The 14,954-nt window shown below is 37.0% G+C and overlaps 1 protein-coding gene across 13 annotated transcripts in view; it reads left to right on the top strand.

Annotated features, from left to right (window-relative positions):
- Positions 1–14,954, top strand: part of RNASEH2B (ribonuclease H2 subunit B) — an 84,774-nt gene that overhangs the window by 40,487 nt on the left and 29,333 nt on the right. For all 13 annotated transcript variants that reach the window (XR_003434768.1, XR_003434769.1, XR_003434770.1 and 10 more), the window contains 3 exons: positions 4,512–4,576; positions 6,202–6,307; positions 8,731–8,812. Coding sequence is in view for 7 of the 13 variants with exons in the window: in XM_027116374.1 (XP_026972175.1) it covers positions 4,512–4,576; positions 6,202–6,307; positions 8,731–8,812 (253 nt within the window). In the remaining 6 variants the exon portion in view is untranslated. The remainder of the gene's footprint in view (positions 1–4,511; positions 4,577–6,201; positions 6,308–8,730; positions 8,813–14,954) is intronic.

A 14,954-nucleotide genomic window follows, 5' to 3' on the forward strand; every position in this document is an offset into this window, starting at 1 on the left:
AGACCAGTACACTGAACATTACAAGACATTGCAGAGAAATTAAAGAATTAAATAAGTAGAGAGATATACCATGTTCATGAATTAGAAGACTTAATATTGTTAAGATGTCCATTCTCTCCAAAGTAATCTATAGAGTTAATGGAATGTCTATCAGGCTTTTTTTTTTTTTGGTAGAAACTGAGAAGCTGATTCTAGAATTTATATGACTGTGCAAAGGATCTACAGTAGCCAAAACAATTTTGAAAGAGAAGAACAAAGTTGGAGAACTTACACAACCTGATTTCAAGACTTACTGTAAAGCTACAATGATAAAGAAATTATGGCATTGGTATAAGCTTAAACAGATAGATAAATGGAACCAAATAGAACAGAGGTAGACCCACATTTATGTAGCCAATTGTTTTTTTTTTCCAACAGTGTCAAGATAATTTAATGGGAGAAAGGATAATCTTTTCAACAAATAACCAGGAAAAATTGGATATCCATATGAAAAACAATTAAAATTAACTCTCACCTCAGAGTCATACAGAAAAATTAACTTGAAATGGATCAATAATTTAAATGCAAAAATGAAAACTATTGAATTTCTGGAAGAAGCCACAGAAGAAAACCTTTGTGACCTTGAGGATTGGCAAAGATTTCATAGGACACAAAAACTACTAACCATACAAAAAAATTATAAATTACATGTCATTAAAATTAATATCTTCTGGTCTTTGAAAGATACTATTAAGAAAAGAAGACAAGTCACAGTTGGAAGAAAATATTTATATGACATATATCTGATAAAAGATATATATAAATGTAAAAGGAACTCTTTTAACACAATAATAAGATGATATCCGGCCCTGTAGAAAAATCAGCAAAAGGTTTGAACAGACTTCACAAAAGAAGATTTATGAATAAGGCACATGAAAAGATGTTCAATATCATTAGTCACCAGAAAAATGTAAATTAAAATCACAGGGAAATATCACTGATATCCACCAGAGTTGCTAAAATAAAACAGACAGACACTACCAGTAAGTTATGGAACAACGGGAACTCACCTGCCTGGCTAGTGGAAGCATAAAATGGTCAAACCACTTGACAATTTCTTACGACTCAGTAATGCTACTCCTAGGTATTTGCCCAAGAGTTATGAAGACATATGTCCATACAAAGATTTGTGCAAGAATGTTCAGAGCAACTTTTTCAAAATAGCCCAAAACTGGAAACAACCTAAATGCCCTTCAGTAGGTGAGTGGGTATACAAAACATGGGATATCCATACACAGGATACTACTCCATAATACAAAGGAAAGAGCTATTGCTAGCTGCAGCAAAATGGAAGAATCTCACAGAAATTGTGTTGAGCAAAAGAAGAGGGTCACAAAAAAGTACTTACTGTATGATTCCATTCCTATGATGTTCTAGAATAAAGCAAAAACAATTCTGTAATCATAGCAGATCAGTGGTTTCCTGAGGTCTGGATAGGGGTGAAAGAATTGACTGTAAGCTCAGGGGAACTTCTTGGGCTGGTGGGTACATGACTGTATGTAGACATTTGGCCATACTCCTCAAATTGTACACCAAAAATGGGTGTGTTAATCATACGAACATTATTCCTAAATACAGTTGTTTTTTTAAAAAAATGAAGTAGAACTGATCTAGCACAAGAAGCTAAGCCTCCTGATTTCAGACACAGTTTGTTTTGGGGTTTTTTTGTTTGTTTGTTTTGATTCTTCCTCCCTCGTTGTTCTCTACAAGATAATATTGGCTCCTTCCTGTCTCCCACGGAATCCAGTGGGAAGCAAGGCAGAAGTGACTCAAGCCTGGGCGATCAGGAAGGTGATTTGGGAGGAAGATGACACACAGAGCCTCAGCTCGGGGCTCTGGGCTTCCTGGATGGGTTTAGTCTTGCTAAGACAGGATGAAGTCATGCCCAGAGAGAGATACAAGTTGGCGTCCAAGGAGGAGGCAGTGGAGCCGGAAAAGAGTCAGAGGAAAAGCCATTAGAGATGCAGAACGACCAAGAGAAAGGTTGTATAGGTCCATGGTGGAGAGTCTTTTCCCATAAGGAATAGGGGCGGAAGTACTGAGTGGGGTGAGGACTAATTGATCTCAGTAAAATGAACACCAGATGCACGGCTTTGAAGTCAGGTTGGGAAGGAATCCATGCTCCTGTTTACCAGCTCAGTGACTTTGGACAATTTATTTAACTTCACTCAAACCTAATTTTTTAATATGGGGACAAATAGTAGTTTTTACCTGAGATTCATTCTGAGCATTCAGTGAGAAACTGTGTATGAAGAACTTAGCACAGGCCTGACTATACATTAGACTCTGATGTTATTATCATTAACAAGTTATAATTTAATTTTTTCATAACTAAGTATTTGATGTGTGCCAGATGTTGTGCCATCACCTCATTCAATAGGTGACTTCCTGAGGTGACATCGTGCGCTGGGGGTGTAGGAGCCCCAGCAGTACGGCTCATAGCCTGGTCTCCACTTCTTCTGAACCAACATTTCCAGAGGGAAAGAAGGGGCCTGCAAGGGGCTCAGAGAGTGAACGAGAGGGAGGAAAGCTATGGCAGGTTGTAGAATGTCTTTTCAGGAAATTTGGAGGTAGAGACAAGAGACAAGTGAGTGGCAGAGTCAAGGTGGGATTCCTGGGAGAGACCTGACCACTGAGCCTCTATCGAGATTGTCTCAGGCAATGATCAGAACGTCTGAGACTCATTCAGCAGCATACATGTTCTAAGTGACTGCTGTATGCTCTTAGAATTCTCCCTATTTTTGTACAAAGAAATATTATATCACCTCCAGGGAGGCTGAGTCTAGCCTCATCTGCCTTGGTTCCACAGCACGCTGTTTGCCAAGCAGTCCTGGCTCCAGGAGAGCAGGCATTGCGCCTTGGAATTCTCAAACTTCTGGCAATGCCAGAAGTGGGTCCCTCATTTTCATTATTCCAGTGACGTGTCCTGAGGAGATGGGTGCAAAGGTCCAGCACCCACTCCATCCACCTCCTATTGCCCACAGTGTTGACGACCACAGGCTGAAATGGGGAGGAAATGTGCAAGAGCTCAGGCCAGCCCTTCCCCATACCAACCGTTCAGTGAAACTTCAAGCAGTTTAACAGATTGCTGAAAACCACCCCTGAACAAGCAGTTTCCGTTTCCCACCATGATCATGAGGAAAGAGAAAGCGTCATTCTGTGTAATTCAAGCAGAGTCACATGTGGCGAGTTTGCATCTGGTCGTGGGAATTCCAGTGGTCACGAAGGTAACTCCTGCATGGAGGCGGGAGGCCGGAGTGGAAGAGCTGCGTCTGCTGACTGCACAGAAAGCAAGAAACCCTGTGAATGAAGTGTTACCAAGGAAATAACGGCTTAATATCATATACCATGTATGACATTAAGTCGTTAGATTACATAAAGCTAGCTGGATTGTGAGGAGAGGAAGTATAATTTATATGAGATGAAACTTTTATCTCCATAAAGGGCCAGATTGAGCCTATCATTACTCTAAATTCCCCTGAAATAGCTATGGCTATATTGGTAATACATTGAAAGATAGATATATCTTTTCTTCTTTCTCCACTAATCCCACCAGAACAGCACTAAATAGTTAAAAAGATTCTTTTCCTGAATGAATGCAATGAACTTCATAGGCACCTGCATTTAGCTTCAATTTTCTTTCTTGGGATTTCCGTTTTTATTTTACAAAAGGAGTCTTTCATTGAAAACATTGAGGTGAGCTTAAAATTATTCAGAAAAATTAAGATTGCTCGGTATGTTAATTTGCTGAGTTTTAAAAATTACCTTTTGAGACAATGACTAGATTTATTGTGGTGACCATTTCAGAATGTGTATAAATATCAAATCACTACACCTGAAACTTAATATGATATTGTATGTCAGTTATACTTCAATTAAAAAATTAGCTTTCCTCCAGATTTATCTGTAGAATTGTTTTCAGTTTTATTGAGAAATAATTGACATATATTACTGTGTAGGTTTAAGTTGTACAAAATGATGGTTTGATTTACATATATTTTGAAATGACTATCAGTAGATTTAGTTAACATCCACCATCTCGTATAGATACAATAAAAAGAAGGGAAAAAAAATTTCTCCTGATAAGGACAGTTTGTATAATTTGATAACTTTCTTAAATTTCCACTCATTTAATAGTTGGTTGAGATCTGAGGTATCCCAGTTCTGTTTAGGGATTTTTTTTAATGTCTCAAGTATGTTCCCAGGGTTATAAATTGAGTTTTTCAAAAGTGTAAAATATTAGGATTTTTTTTTTTTTTTTTTTACCACACCTCACGGCTTATGGGACCTTAGTTCACCAACTAGAGATTGAACCCAGGCCCTTGCAGTAAAAGCAGAGTCCAAACCACTGGACTGACAGGGAATTCCCTGAAATATTTTAAAACTGTTATCTTGTATACGATATAAACTTACGAGTTTATTTTTTGTTTAATCCACTGCACTGTCTTTTTTTTTCTTTTAATTTAATCCAGAAATAGACAAGAAGAAATATTACAAGTACAGCAAAGAGAAGACATTAAAATGGCTGGAAAAAAAGGTACGGTACCGCTCCAATGCCTTGTGGCAGAAAGAGTTTAATGCTCCTTTTTAAACATATTTAGAGAAGGTAGTAAGCCTGACCCCAAAGACCATCTTGAACACCAACTGCAAGAGAGAAGCTGTACAAAGACCTCCAAGTGGGAGAAGAATCTTTGGCTTTTCATTCTCCCTAATTCATGTATCGTTTTAGCTTGATGTGTTCCTTTGACCTGCATCCCCATTTCCCTGTGGTCCTCACCAGTGAGAATGAAGAAGTTCTTGCTATTTGTTGGTGTAGACTTGAGTCTTTCAAGCCAGGTGATACCAGGGCTACGTGCACTTGATGCTGTTAGTCCTATAGGCGTCTCAGAGGTCGACGTTGCTCACGCGTGACCCACAGGGGACCAGGCAGATGGGATTCAGGCTTAGTGTCTGGATGCTGAAGAGGGGTCATCTTCCAGGCAAACCCTGTATCTTAGTGATCCTAAGAATTAGACCAATATAAGGTCTTGGGCAGTGTTTTTCAAATCGATTTAGTGGGTCACAGTCAGTATTTCTCTTAGAATGGAATGGAATAGAATAGGATAGGATGTATTAAAAGATAGCACAGAGTATGGGCAAGTATTAAGTATGACTGTATGAAACGTACTTATATATGTTTTGGGGTATTGGGTTGCTGTGTGTTTCTTATTATGGGTATAGTAAAGGAAAAAACAAAAAAGCTACTGGTCTAAGGATATTGCACACTTTCACCGTGACAAAGAATCTCGCCAGACCAGATCTATGGATGACAAAATTTTTGTAAGTTCAGTGGATACCAGTTCTAGTACTGATTCCTAAGATTCTCTTCTATCTTGTATGTGAAAAACATGTTTGTAATATCATGTTACTGAGCACATTGGGAACTTGGGAACATAGAAATGAACCTTGCAGAATTAATCAAGTTCTTATGTACAGAGTGGTGAAAAGATTTGAAAAGTACCCATGTTTCACTTTTCATTTGCTTTAATGGTAAGTAGTATTTGCATTAGTAGAATTCTGTGTAGGTGAAGAATGAGAAGTACTGAGCAGAAACTTGGCATTTTGTTTTTGCTCTTAGCAAATGATAATGACACAAAATAGCAAAGTGAGGTTTATGTTTATTGATTGTGTTTCCTTTCTTAAATTCCTAGGAAGTGAGAAATTTATATTATTTATTCTATTTAGAAAATCATTACATATAAGCTTTGTGCCATTTTCTGTACTAAGAGCTTAACGTACATTAACTCATTTAATCCTCACAACAGTACTATGAGATAGGTACTATCTTTATCCCCCTCTCATAGATAGAGGCACAGAGAGGTTAAGTAACTAGCCCATGGTCACAGAGCAAACCCAAGCAGCCTGCCTCCAGAGTCAGTGCTCTCATATTGTGTAGGCCTTAGGAAGTCCATGTACTGAGCTCATCCCGTAGTGCTGTTACTACCCTTCACCTTTCTTCAGATGTGCAGCTATCTCTCATCTTGTGATATCTGGTGAAGGTATTTCTAGATCCTCAACTACTTCTTCCTGGATCTTAACTGGATTGAGGACTGTCTGGAAAGTCATGGGGTTTCTAAAGTTAGTTGAATATACCCTGATATTCCCCTTTCGTTTATTTCATAGGTTAATCAGACTATGGCAGCGTTAAAAACCAATAATGTAAATGTCGGTGCCCGGGTACAGTCTACTGCATTTTTCTCTGGTGACCCGGTTTCCAGTGACAAGGAAGGTAAGTAAATCATTTCATCAGAAATTATTTTTGTCTGGAGTAAGTTGCTGACCAGAGTAAATGCCAGTCTTATGATTTTAAAATCTTAATGTCTCAGAAGCTTCACATTCTTGCCGATGTGTTCTCATAGATCTTGTGGCAGGTGTGCATTTTATTTCAGAACCAAGTAGTACTTCTGCCGTAGTTCACTTCTTTCACTAATTGATACTTAAATCATTCATTCAAGAAATATATATTTTGTGCTAACAGTAATAACAGCCCTAACAACCCTGGCTATCATTTATTGAGGGTGTGTTGTGTGCCAAGCCTTTTACTAAGCTGCCAGTGTGCACACATTAGCCCATCTGACCCTCCATCTAAGTCTCATTTTACAGTGAGAGTCCTGAGGCTGTGTCCAAAGTCACACAGCTAGTAAATGGTAGAGCTGAGCTACTAATGGAGCTTGCCTGACTCTTAAGCCCACACTCATAACCTTCCTGTTGTACTGTTCGTGTGGCACAAGAATTTCCAATGAGCTGTATCTGTTTGCATCTTACTCTCAAGAAGCATAGGTCCTACTGTAGGTCTCAGTATTTTGATTTTAGATGAAACTTTATTCAATTGGCAGTTTTTTCTTTTAGGTTATTAAGGTAAATTTTTTGCTTTTTTACAGTGTAGTGTCCTCTTATTTTTATATGTGTAGTTGAATAAAAACAGCTATCTAATACAATTAACTTTCTGAAATGGTAGGACAGACATTATTCTGACTTTAAGCTCCAATTCAGTGTTCCCCTGTTCCAGTATACAACTCCAAAACATCAGAGTTTCATCATTAAAAAAAAAAAAAAAAGAACTAGGAACGGTGGCCTGTTGGTAATTCAGGCAATCTTCGACTCGCAGAAATCCACCTTACAGTACGTTGTACATATAGATAATAGCTGGCTCCTGCCATTCTGGGAGTGGTAGACTTGCCCTTGACATCTGAGTTTACCAGCTATCAGTGTCTTTGATTGGCTTTAACAAAAGAAGAGAAGGGACTGAGTCAAATGGCTGGACAGATAGACAGATGCATGGATGGATGGATGGATGGATGGATGGATGGATGGATGGATGGATGGATGGATAAAACCATAGATTTTTGTTAAAGTAGGAGAAGGGGTGTTAGAGGTTATTTAGACAGATCTTCTCATTTTAAAAATGAAAACCTGTGGTCTTAGAGAAGCAGATGACTTATTCAAGGTCACCCATCCTAGCTAGCAGGCCAGGTCTTCTGCTCTGAGGCCAGTGTTTGTACCAATCTCTAAATATGAGTCTGGGCTTGGCTACATGACCATTTAGGTTCCCAGCCATAACGTAAGCTTTATACTCTGCATTCTTTCCTTTTTTAGATCTTTAGCTTGATATGCTACCAGAAGAAGCAAACAGATGATACATTGGCTTTCTTAAAATAACTTTCTTTGTCTATTCATGACTCATTAGATAATTACTAACTCAGAACCATGAGCATATTTTAAGAAGGGTCCAGTGATAACTTTCAGTTCTGTGCTGGCAGTGAAAATCTCTTACTGAAGACTTTTTGAGAATGAGGTGGACCAGGCAGCAGTCACTTCCTAAGTAATACTGAGGCAAATTGTTATCCTAACGTTGAAGGTAGAAGAGAAAGGAAAAAAAGAAGAAAATGAATATCCCAGCAACAAACCTGGGATATTGCTTTTGGTAGTTTATATCCCCTTGTGATTATCCCATCTATTAAGTTTGATTATCCCCTAGTATTCTACAAAAAATACTGAATTAAGGAACAGAGCTTTAAAACAGATTTTCTCTTATGTTCTGTATTTAATTGATACCAGAGTTTCATTTTAGTACTGAGAATCCAAATACTTTAGAAGTAATGATTATACTCTCTGCTGAGTTTTGTTTTTTTCTGTTTTTTAAGGCATTTTATTAGTTTGGGGGTATATATAACATTCAGGACTCTTATAAAGCAAGTACTTAATAGAGACATATCATGTATTATTTCTCTTAAATGAGCATACTCATTTACTGTTAATTAGATTTATTTTATATTGAAACAGACCTAGAAAAGATTAGTCTTTTAAAAAGACATGAATATTTCATATTGTTACATCTGATTTTTGAACTTTATCTGTATTCAAGGGCCTCAGCTAAGAAAAGAACCCTGAGTTTTTACCTGTTATTTAGTGGGCATCGACTGTATTGTGCTTGATTATCTCATCATATCTTTGATATCATCCTACATATCCATCCATCAGATTACCCCACTACTGTGACAGATAGATATGAGCATCCCCATTTCACAAAAAAAAGCTTAAGTGACTCTCTAAGGCCAGACAGTGCCAGAATTTGAACTCTGGTCAATTTGACTGTAAAACTACCATAATTATTACTAATTTTTTTTTCATTCTCCATTCTGTTTCTTTCAGAGGATTATATTTGTTATGCCCATGGTCTGATATCGGATTACATCCCTAAAGAATTGAGTGATGACTTATCTAAATATTTAAAGTAAGTGTGGTTCAGCTTTAGTCATAACTAAGCATAATTGTGCTTCTTGGTTTCCAAGAAATAGGGTTTCTTTATGGCTTATATCACTTTTTCTGATAAGAGATTATTCTTGAGTTATGTCATAGACTGTATGATTTGGAGGTGATTTTTAATGGATAGTTTTTTGATTGGAACAAGCTGATTTAATGGATACTAGTTGTAGGAACCCCTGAGTGTTAGGATTGGGGTTATCGGTTGTTTTGATATTAGAGGGTAAACTGTGTTAAAATTTTATCCCCAGCCAGACTTAACTGATTTGGTTCGTGGGAAAGAAAGAGTAGAATGGCAGAATAGAATATTTTTGAAAGTTATATTTAAAGGTTTTGTACCATTTTTATTATCATTAGATGTTCACTAAGTATTTTTATTATGCCCAACACTTGGAACTCAATGAAGAATGAAGCACAATCTGTGTCTTTGAGGGGGAAGAAGGGTTTGAGAATGACCTGATTTGTGTTCCTTCCTTCATAATGATCTTTAATAAAATATAAAGACTTTATCTTAGGCTGAAAAAAATGTTTATTTTCTGTATTTTAGCAACTGTTGTTCAGATTTCATGTGTGTGATGATTTAATAGCCTTTCCTGATTCTTATAGTAATTTTTTCCTCTGATACATGAATATAAGATGACTTTTTAATAGATACAGTTGCTGTTTTTAGCAAATTGCGTCTTAGGTCCTACTTTAAAAAAACAATTAGTAGATAACTGGTTTCTGTAGTATAGTAATATAGTATGTTGAAAGCCTGCTTTGAATTGATAAACATATCCTTCTGTTTAATATTTTCCTGGATTTCTTTGTACCTGCTTATCTTGTTAGAGACTTTATGTCTTTGTATTCCATTTTTTTTAATATTATTTTTCTAACATCTTTATTGGAGTATAATTGCTTTACAATGGTGTGTTAGTTTCTGCTTTACAACAAAATGAATCAGTTATATATATACATATGTTCGCATATCTCTTCCCTCTTGCGTCTCCCTCCCTCCCACCCTCCCTATCCCACCCCTCCAGACGGTCACAAAGCACTGAGCTGATCTCCCTGTGCTATGCGGCTGCTTCCCACTAGCTATCTACCTTACGTTTGGTAGTGTATATATGTCCATGCCTCTCTCTCGCTTTGTCACAGCTTACCCTTCCCCCTCCCCATATCCTCAAGTCCATTCTCTAGTAGGTCTGTGTCTTTATTCCTGTCTTACCCCTAGGCTCTTCATGACTTTTTTTTTTCTTAAATTCCATATATATGTGTTAGCATATGGTATTTGTCTCTCTCTTTCTGACTTACTTCACTCTGTATGACAGACTCTAGGTCTATCCACCTCATTACAAATAGTTCAATTTCGTTTCTTTTTATGGCTGAGTAATATTCCATAGTATATATATGCCACATCTTCTTTATCCATTCATCCGATGATGGGCACTTAGGTTGTTTCCATCTCCGGGCTATTGTAAATAGAGCTGCAATGAACATTTTGGTACATGACTCTTTTTGAATTATGGTTTTTTCAGGGTATATGCCCAGTAGTGGGATGGCTGGGTCATATGGTAGTTCTATTTGTAGTTTTTTAAGGAACCTCCCTACTGTTCTCCATAGTGGCTGTATCAATTTACATTCCCACCAACAGTGAAAGAGGGTTCCCTTTTCTCCACACCCTCTCCAGCATTTATTGTTTCTAGATTTTTTGATGATGGCCATTCTGACTGGTGTGAGATGATATCTCATTGTAGTTTTGATTTGCATTTCTCTAATGATTAGTGATGTTGAGCATTCTTTCATGTGTTTGTTGGCAGTCCGTATATCTTCTTTGGAGAAATATCTATTTAGGTCTTCTGCCCGTTTTTGGATTGGGTTGTTTGTTTTTTTGTTATTAAGCTGCATGAGCTGCTTATAAATTTTGGAGATTAATCCTTTGTCGGTTGCTTCATTTGCAAATAATTTTCTCCCATTCTGAGGGTTGTCTTTTGGTCTTGTTTATGGTTTCCTTTGCTGTGCAAAAGCTTTGAAGTTTCATTAGGTCACATTTGTTTATTTTTGTTTTTATTTCCATTTTTCTAGGAGGTGGGTCAAAAAGGATCTTGCTGTGATTTATGTCATAGAGTGTCCTATGTTTTCCTTTAAGAGTTTGATAGTTTCTGGCCTTACATTTAGGTCTTTAATCCATTTTGAGCTTATTTTTGTGTATGGTGTTAGGGAGTGATCTAATCTCATACTTTTACATGTATCTGTCCAGTTTTCCCAGCACCACTTATTGAAGAGGCTGTCCTTTCTCCACTGTACATTCCTGCCTCCTTTATCAAAGATAAGGTGACCATATGTGCGTGGGTTTATCTCTGGGCTTTCTATCCTGCTCCATTGATGTATCTGTTTTTGTGCCAGTACCATACTGTCTTGATTACTGTAGCTTTGTAGTATACTCTAAAGTCAGGGAGCCTGATTCCTCCAGCTGCGTTTTTCATTCTCAACATTGCTTTGGCTATTCGGGGTCTTTTGTGTTTCCATACAAGTTGTGAAATTTTTTGTTCTAGTTCTGTGAAAAATGCCAGTGGTAGTTTGATAGGGATTGCATTGAATCTGTAGATTGCTTTGGGTAGTAGAGTCATTTTTACAATGTTGATTCTTCCAATCCAAGAACATGGTATATCTCTCCATCTATTTGTAGCATCTTTAATTTCTTTCATCAGTGTCTTATAATTTTCTGCATATAGGTCTTTTGTCTCCTTAGGTAGGTTTATTCCTAAATATTTTATTCTTTTTTTTGCAATGGTAAATGGGAGTGTTTTCTTGATTTCACTTTCAGATTTTTCATCATTAGTGTATAGGAATGCCAGAGATTTCTGTGCATTAATTTTGTATCCTGCTACTTTACCAAATTCATTGATTAGCTCTAGTAGTTTTCTGGTAGCATCTTTAGGATTCTGTATGTATAATATCATGTCATCTGCAAACAGTGACAGCTTTACTTTTTCTTTTCCGATTTGGATTCCTTTTATTTCCTTTTCTTCTCTGCTGTGGCTAAAACTTCCAAAACTATGTTGAATAACAGTGGTGAGAGTGGGCAACCTTGTCTTGTTCCTGATCTTAGTGGAAATGCTTTCAGTTTTTCACCATTGAGGACAACGTTGGCTGTGGGTTTGTCATATATGGCCTTTATTATGTTGAGGAAAGTTCCCTCTGTGCCTACTTTCTGGAGGTTTTTTATCATAAATGGGTGTTGAATTTTGTCAAAAGCTTTTCTGCATCTATTGAGATGATCATATGGTTTTTCTTTTTCAGTTTGTTAATATGGTGTATCATGTTGATTGATCTGCGTATTTTGAATCCTTGCATTCCTGGAATAAACCCCACTTGATTATGGTGTATGATCTGTTTAATGTGCTGTTGGATTCTGTTTGCTAGTATTTTGTTGAGGATTTTTGCATCTATGTTCATCAGTGATATTGGTCTGTAGTTTTCTTTCTTTGTGACATCCTTGTCTGGTTTTGGTATCAAGGTGATGGTGGCCTCGTAGAAGGAATTTGGGAGTGTTCCTCCCTCTGCTATATTTTGGAAGAGTTTGAGAAGGATAGGTGTTAGCTCTTCTCTAAATGTTTGATAGAACTCACTTGTGAAGCCATCTGGTCCTGGGCTTTTGTTTGTTGGAAGATTTTTAATTACAGTTTCAATTTCAGTGCTTGTGATTGGTCTGTTCATATTTTCAATTTCTTCCTGATTCAGTCTTCACAGGTTGTGCATTTCTAAGAATTTGTCCATTTTTTCCAGGTTGTCCATTTTATTGGCATAGAGTTGCTTGTAGTAATCTCTCATGATCTTCTGTATTTCTGCAGTGTCAGTTGTTACTTCTCCTTTTTCATTTCTAATTTTATTGATTTGAGTCCTCTCCCTCTTTTTCTTGATGAGTCTGGCTAATGGTTTATCAATTTTGTTTATCTTCTCAAAGAACCAGCTTTTAGTTTTATTGATCTTTGCTATCGTTTCCTTCGGGTTTTTTTCATTTATTTCTGATCTCATTTTTATGATTTCTTTCCTTCTGCTAACTTTGGGGTGTTTTTGTTCTTCTTCCTCTAATTGCTTTTGGTGCAAGTTTAGGTTGTTTATTTGAAATGTTTCCTGTTTCTTAAGGTAGGCTTGTATTGCTATAAACTTCCCCCTTAGAACTGCTTTTGCTGCATCCCATAGGTTTTGGGTCATCGTGTCTCCACTGTCATTTGTTTCTAGGTATTTTTTAATTTCCTCTTTGATTTCTTCAGTGATCACTTCGTTATTCAGTAGCATATTGTTTAGCCTCCATGTGTTTGTGTATTTTACAGATCTTTTCCTGTAATTGATATCTAGTCTCATAGCGTTGTGGTCAGAAAAGATACTTGATACAACTTCGATTTTCTTAAATTTACCAAGGCTTGATTTGTGACCCAAGATATGATCTGTCCTGGAGAATGTTCCATGAGCACTAGAAAAAAATGTGTATTCTGTTGTTTTTGGATGGAATGTCCTATAAATATCAATTAAGTCCATCTTGTTTAATGTATCATTTAAAGCTTGTGTTTCCTTATTTATTTTCATTTTGGATGATCTGTCCATTGGTGAAAGTGGGGTGTTAAAGTCCCCTACTATGAATGTTATACTGTCGATTTCCCCTTTTATGGCTGTTAGTATTTGCCTTATGTATTGAGGTGCTCCTATGTTGGGTGCATAAATATTTACAATTGTTATATCTTATTCTTGGATTGATCCCTTGATCATTATGTAGTGTCCTTCTTTGTCTCTTCTAATAGTCTTTAAAGTCTTATTTTGTCTGATATGAGAATTGCTACTCCAGCTTTCTTTTGGTTTCCATTTGCATGAAATACCTTTTTCCATCCCCTTACTTTCAGTCTGTAAGTGTCTCTAGGTCTGAAGTGGGTCTCTTGTAGACAGCAAATATATGGGTCTTCTTCTTGTATCCATTCAGCCAATCTGTGCCTTTTGGTAAATGTAGCATTTAGTCCATTTACATTTAAGGTAATTATTGATATGTATGTTCCTATTCCCATTTTCTTAATTGTTTTGGGTTCGTTACTGTAGGTCTTTTCCTTCTCTTGTGTTTCTTGCCTAGAGAAGTTCCTTTAGCAGTTGTTGTAGAGCTGGTTTGGTGGTGCTGAACTCTCTCAGCTTTTGCTTGGCTGTAAAGGTTTTAATTTCTCCATCAAATCTGAATGAGATCCTTGCTGGGTAGAGTAATCTTGGTTGCAGGTTTTTCTCCTTCATCACTTTAAATATGTTCTGCTACTCCCTTCTGGCTTGCAGAGTTTCTGCTGAAACATCAGCTGTTAACCTTATGGGGATTCCCTTGTGTGTTATTTGTTGTTTTTCCCTTGCTGCTTTTAGTATTTCTTTGTATTTAATTTTTGACAGTTTGATTAATATGTGTCTTGGTGTATTTCTCCTTGGATTTATCCTGTATGGGACTCTCTGTGCTTCCTGGACTTGATTAACTATTTCCTTTCCCATATTAGGGAAGTTTTCAACTATAATCTCTTCAAATATTTTCTCAGTCCCTTTCTTTTTCTCTTCTTCTTCTGGAACCCCTATAATTCGAATGTTGGTGCATTTAATGTTGTCCCAGAGGTCTCTGAGACTGTCCTCAGTTCTTTTCATTCTTTTTTCTTTATTCTGCTCTGCAGTAGTTATTTCCACTATTTTATCTTCCAGGTCACTTATCCGTTCTTCTGCCTCAGTTATTCTGCTATTGATCCCATCTAGAGTATTTTTCATTTCATTTATTTTGTTGTTCATCATTGGTTGTTTCATCTTTAGTTCTTCTAGGTCCTTGTTAAATGTTTCTTGCCTTTTCTCTATTCTATTTCCAAGATTTTGGATCATCTTTACTATCATTATTCTGAATTCTTTTTCAGGTAGACTGCCTATTTCCTCTTCATTTGTTAGGTCTGGTGGGTTTTTATCTTGCTCCTTCATCTGCTGTGTGTTTTTCTGTCTTCTCATTTTGCTTATCTTACTGTGTTTGGGGTCTCCTTTTTGCAGGCTGCACGTTCGTAGTTCCCGTTGTTTTTGGTGTCTGTCCCCAGTGGCTAAGGTTGGTTCAGTGGGTTGTGTAGGCTTCCTGGTGG

The sequence above is a fragment of the Aethalodelphis obliquidens genome, unplaced genomic scaffold (assembly GCF_003676395.1).
Source record: "Aethalodelphis obliquidens isolate GAN/ISIS:26980383/991018 unplaced genomic scaffold, ASM367639v1 scaffold16, whole genome shotgun sequence".
In the NCBI taxonomy this organism is placed as follows: Eukaryota; Metazoa; Chordata; class Mammalia; order Artiodactyla; family Delphinidae; genus Aethalodelphis; species Aethalodelphis obliquidens.